This window comes from Ambystoma mexicanum, chromosome 9 (assembly GCF_040938575.1).
Source record: "Ambystoma mexicanum isolate Mex_15411 chromosome 9, UKY_AmexF1_1, whole genome shotgun sequence".
Lineage (NCBI taxonomy): Eukaryota > Metazoa > Chordata > Amphibia > Caudata > Ambystomatidae > Ambystoma > Ambystoma mexicanum.
In genome coordinates this window covers 669,593,467-669,599,466 of record NC_090931.1, presented here as the reverse complement: position 1 = coordinate 669,599,466, position 6,000 = coordinate 669,593,467, and the positions used below count along the sequence as shown (strand labels likewise).

General features: G+C 48.0%; 1 protein-coding gene across 2 annotated transcripts in view; it reads right to left on the bottom strand.

Annotated features, from left to right (window-relative positions):
• Positions 1–2,204: 2,204 nt before the first annotated feature.
• KIAA2012 (KIAA2012 ortholog) overlaps positions 2,205–6,000 on the bottom strand; it is a 427,155-nt gene continuing 423,359 nt past the window's right edge. For both annotated transcript variants that reach the window (XM_069615509.1, XM_069615508.1), the window contains 2 exons: positions 5,690–5,909; positions 2,205–3,569 (listed from right to left, as the gene is read on the bottom strand). In XM_069615509.1, the coding sequence (XP_069471610.1) occupies positions 3,410–3,569; positions 5,690–5,909 (380 nt within the window). In that variant the 3' untranslated portion in view covers positions 2,205–3,409. The remainder of the gene's footprint in view (positions 3,570–5,689; positions 5,910–6,000) is intronic.

Below are 6,000 nucleotides of genomic sequence, written 5' to 3'. Positions count from 1 at the left end.
TGAGACTAGTATTTGTCTACTTATATATTTGGCTTTGTTCAAGAAAGCAAGTTCAAGACAACATGCACGTCCATTATTATAATAGTGAGAATAAAACTGTTGTTGTGTCCTTGTAGTACAGAAAGTACCTTTGTGAAATAAAAGTGAAATATCAATACACAGCTGTACCCGTTGGCTAACTATTGTCTCAGTTGGCATGCCTCAACTGGACATGTGCTTTGTAAGTGATCATAATCCCGCCTAAGAGTTATAGGGCATCATTACAGGTATGGTGGTAACCATGCAGCTTTTTGCAGCATGGCTACCCCCATACCGGGTACCGGGTCCGGCTTCCCTGAATGGGGAAATACCGGGCCATTCCGACTTTGGAGGGCCCGGTATTTCCCCATTCAGGGAAGCCGGACCCGGTACATCCCCATTCCCATTTGAGCCCCGATAGGGCTCAAATGGGAATGGGGATGATGCTAACAATGGGCCTGTGAATGACGGGCCCGTTGTTAGCATCCTGGGCTGCGCAGGGGACCCTCTAAGGAAGCCTGGTTTTACCTGGCGTCCTTAGCGGGTCCCGCGAGCAGACCTCGTAATGGGGCGGTAAGGGGTTAACGGCTCCGGCACCTTTACCGGCACCGTTAACCCTTTACCGCCTTCCTCGTAATAAGGCCCATAGTGTCAGTCATCCTGTTCCCACAAGTTACTGGGACCTAATCATGAATCCCTTTGCTGGTAATTGTGCAAGTAATCATGCCTAGGTATTTTGTAGTAAACATGCCCCATCAAACGGGCACTCTAGCAGAAATCATGCCCTTATTAGGGAGGTAGTGTGCCAGTAATCATGCCCCATGCCTAATAGTGCCAGGAGCTATTTGATGTTAGTTGTGCCAGTAATCTGGCCCCATCTGGCAGAAATCATGGCCTTATCAGGAGGTTATTGTGCCACTAACCGTTATTCCCTGGGTACTGTGTTATTAACCGAAAACCGGGTATTGTGCCAGTAACCCTGCACCCATGTGCCAGTAAACATACCCCATCAGTTAGGGTACCAAAAATCATGCACCTTAAGTAATGAAGTTAGACTTCTGAGCGCTAGTGTGCTTTTCTCTTTTTACGAATCCCTATTTTTGTCCATTCAGCCAATCAGATTGCTCAGAACGCAGACTAAACCTCTCAACATAAGCCTGCTTTCTGAGAAAGGTGTTGGCTGCTCGTGCCACCCCCTCATCCTCATGCGTACCTTCACTCTGCCCGCGACACCTGGTACACTCCCTCTTACACTCCCCCACCACGAAATAGGGCAATCGAAGCAATTAACTGCTCCACTGGTGAACATCTAATATTACATGCTATTCCGAGCATTCCATTCTCAATAGAAAGGAAGAGGGGCTCCTCTTGGAAACTGGCTTCCATTTTCAATGTGCCCATCTTTTTTGCAGTGTTTTTGAGTGAAAATACGAACTTTGACACAAAAAAGCAGACCTGTGTTAGCCAGCGGGCTAATAACAATGATAATGAGAATCGTCGGCCGAAATGGGTGGTAATGGCCCTCTGTCCTAGGTAAAGGCTCATGTGAGGTAAGCCGGTAAAATGGCTTCGCAGGTTAATCGCTAGTTGCTGTAATCTGCGTTTGATCTGCACTTCGCAAGTTCAAATCCCGGCAAGATTGACTCGGCTTTTCATCCTTCCGAGGTTGATAAATTGAATACCAATTTCGATTGGGTGACAATAATGTATGGATAAAATCACTATACAAATATCGCATTATTATTATGTCGGGGTGGTGGGCCATTACCACCGATACAGCTCACCAATCTCATCATTATTGCTTAAATGTACCTGCCATAAACTGCCTGCACGATCCACGTGAATAATGTCTCTGTTGCAAGAAATCGACTCCGCCTTGGCATGTAGCAGTAGTGACTTTTCTACAGTACCATTGAGGCATGGCAGCAGGAATTTTGTGATTTATTTACCCTGCAAGGGCAGACTTTGGAACGGCAAATCTCCTGTTTCCTGTATCACTTTTTCTTCTTTCAAAACCGAAGTACTGACACCTGCAAGCAACCTATGTAACAGTGCATCCCTTCGGCTCTACGGGCTGCCTGATGTCTCTGTACTCGAACAGGAGGAGGGCTGGACTGCCCAGCTCTCCTTTTGTTTTCAAGTAAATAGTCAACACACAGCATGAAACCAAGCGGTTTCATGCTGCTTGATGACTTCACTCGTAAACAAAAGGAGAGCTGGACAGTCCAGCCCTCCTCCTGTTTCTGAGTACAGAGACATCAGCAGCAGGCAGCACTTTCATTTAAGGAGCGTGTGGTTAAAAGGCGGGGCTGGCCGCATCAACTGTAATACTGCCAGTGTTCCCCAGCTCTATCTCTTTTACCAGCCCCACCCCCACTTAGGCAAGGCAGGGGACTCTCATTGGGGGGGGGGGGGAGGGCGTACCTGTACTTAGGCCACACACGCTAACGAGAGCCCTCCCTCGATTTTTAATTCCACTTGAAGCAATGGCAAAGCCTGTACCAGTAACAGCTCCCAGCTTCGAGAGTCAATAACAGCGCTTACTGTTGATGTGATGCTGTGTCACTGTTGGGAACTACTCAGGTGATAATAACCATCAGGCAGGAACCGTTTTACCTCGTAAGAGCCTGCTGATGCAAGGCCGCTTAAAGAGGGCAGCTCGGTACCACTAGCGGCAGTGGCAGACTGCCCCAATTGTATTGGCATGAGCACATGTGAGATCCAGAGGGGAAAATATGGGCGTTGGTGCGCGTAGAGCAAAGAAAAAGGACAACACACTTTTTGGCGTGCTTACTGGTGCCTTGCCTCACCCAGTAGTAGAGTCAAAAGTGAAAAAGACGATAAGATACGTTTTAAACAAATGAGGAAGTTGGTGTTGAAGGCGGGAGCCAGACACTGGGGCAAACAGCTTGCTCAGAACAAGGGGTTTGTACCGGTGAATACGGCCTGCATTCTGAGCACACTGATTAGACACTGATTCGGCGCCCCTCTAGCCCCCTCCACGGTATTGCAAATATCTCTTCCCAGAGAAGCTGCAATGGAGTTCCTTTGAGCATAACATAGCGCTCAACCTTTTGTGTTGCCAAGGCGGGTGAGTCAGCTGATTGCAAGGCGGGTGACACCCGCCAAAAGCGTGAGAGTTAAGAGCTATGGCATAAGCACTATGGATGATCTTCTGTAAGAAGAGGCTGCGATAAGTGCATGCTTGCTAGTCTGTTTTCAACACGACTAAGACGTAAGCGAAGGTCACAGCCAGAGCCCCTCCAGTAGGCTACTACACGTTGATGTCTATGGGGCGCCTGTAGTAGTTAGGCCGCAGATGATCCAGAATTCAGACGCCAGACATGAGGGCATCATCTAGCAAAGGTCAGATGTGGTGAGCCCCCTCCTGTCATTTCTCCTCCACAGAGGGCTGCAGGCCAAGCATTTCCAGTAACTGGAAATAGGAGAAGACCCATGGTCGAGAGATATCCTGGCTTTGGTCCATCCCAAGGGATTCCTTCAGTAGCTCGCGCTGGAAGTTCAGCTGTCGCTCCAGAGCGGCTCTTTCCCTAGAAGACAAGCAAATGATGGGTTAAAAAGTGCATGGGAGTCGCAGGAAGTAAGGTTGCATAGACCGAGAGTCTATGAAGTAGGTCTGCGAATGTCTGGGTGCTATGGACCAGTTGTTTGTGTGAAACAATGGGCCGCGGCACAAAGAAGACATCTTTCTCTAAAATGGCAGCTATGAAAATGGCATGCGCTAGTGATGAGCAGGGAACAAGAAGTTGTGATGGTCGGAGAAGGGCATTAACATAGATATACAGGTAGGGGGACATTGATTAGGAGGTGCAGACGGAGATGGGGCATCGGCAAAGGTTTGTGGTTGGGCAGCATGGTCGGTGAGGGGCAGGTGTGAGCAGCTGCCAGCCTGCTCTGAATGCAGGGTTTCACTGTAGCGTTAAGCTCCCGTTCGAAGTGCTGGAAAAGGGGGTAACGGCCCAGCAGCCCAAGTTAACGGCCCGAGTGAAGCTGTGGTAAAATGGCTGCCATGGAAAGGGAAGGCGGGGCTCCATATGGAGCCCCTCTTCTCTTGCCATAGCGGGAATCTGCGGCGGCATGCGCAGCCACAACAATTAGGTAAGTGGGGTTGTCGAGGAGGGTTGGAAATGGGGGAAAAAAATAAGGGGACGGGGGAAAATGACGGGTGGAACACAGGCTGAGATTGTAGGTTTAAGCCTGTGTTTCTAGCCACCTGGTTGGGCTGGTTCCCCCGTGCTGGGTGCTAATGTTAGATAAAACATGGGTTCTGTGCAACCTGATTGGCTGCTGTCTCTGAATGTTCTGTGTTGTATGCAATCAGGCCCCCACCCCTTTCAGATCTATATGGAGACCCAGTCCAGAAACGGATGACTTCAGCACTCAAATTTTGGTACTGCACAAACATCTTTTACATTAAAATGTATTCATAAGGTGCATAATGGAATAACTGCTACTGGAAATAGAACGGTCCCAGAACCTCCCAGCTTTTCATGACTTATTATCGTGATGACACCTTTTCTCTCTCCTTGGCATAGCTGGGTGAATCAAAGCAACCCATTTATCAATGTTCTTTCCTTTCATCGCCCAGGTTTTTAAAGAGTCTACAAGACAACTGCAGCTTACACACCCCAGCATTATTTTCTAGCATGACATGAACATGGAAGAAATACTTGCTAATCATTTCTCACTTTCCATGTGCCAGGCAGTCCATTTTGACTTAGTCAATTAGACCATGCTAACCATTCTCTACCCTATGAACATGGAAGAAATACTTGCTAATCATTTCTCACTTTCCAGGTGCCAGGCAGTCCATTTTGACTTAGTCAATCAGACCATGCTAACCATTCTCTACCCTTTTAACATGGAAGAAATACTTGCTAATCATTTCTCACTTTCCAGGTGCCAGGCAGTTCATTTTGACTTAGTCAATCAGACCATGCTAACCATTCTCTACCCTTTTAACAAGGAAGAAATACTTCCTAATCATTTCTCACTTTCCAGGTGCCAGGCAGTCCATTTTGACTTAGTCAATCAGACCATGCTAACCATTCTCTACCCTATGAACATGGAAGAAATACTTCCTAATCATCTCTCACTTTCCAGGTGCCAGGCAGTCCATTTTGACTTAGTCAATTAGATCATGCTAACCATTCTCTACCCTATGAACATGGAAGAAATACTTCCTAATCATCTCTCACTTTCCAGGTGCCAGGCAGTCCATTTTGACTTAGTCAATTAGATCATGCTAGCCCTTCTCTACCCTATCCACCACCGTTCATCTTTTCGAGACTAGGCCACGCTCGACCCTTTGGTTTGGCAGTCACAGAATTAATATTCTGGAATTTGACCTGGTGTGTATAAGTTGAAGGTCTACACCGGCCAATAAACCACCATGATTCAGTGATTTCCCAAGCATCTCTCCAGCCCCTCATCCACCCAAACATTACAAAGTGCACTCATTCCCTATTCTCCAAATGTGCCCTGAAGCACATTCCAATTGATCCCATACGCACTAGAATATACTATTTTGAAGGTGCCACCAGCAACCCATGATTGGAAGTACCTTCTTATACCGCTCCTGAGCTGCCCCCTGACACTTTATGGTAGGCGTGTGTGTGTGGGTAGCATGGATGAGCGTTGTATACAGTACCTAGCATACAGCTGAGCCTGTTGCCTGGCTTCTTCCAGTGCTAGCCTGTGGTGCTCCTCAGCTAGCCGCCTCCGCTCCTCGTCTTGCCGCCGGGTGCGCTCTTCTTCTACCTGCTTCTGCCTGTAGTACTCTTCACGCTCTTCCTCCTCCATCTCCAGGAGCCGCTGGCGCTCCTCGGCGAGCAGCCGTTCACGCTCCTTCTTCCTCTGCTCCTCCAACTCTGCAAAATACAAATATTGCGTTGGCTGGCAGCGTACAAGGTCAAATCCCCATCTCTGCAAGGCCGAAAACAAGGGCATTTTTTAAATCGA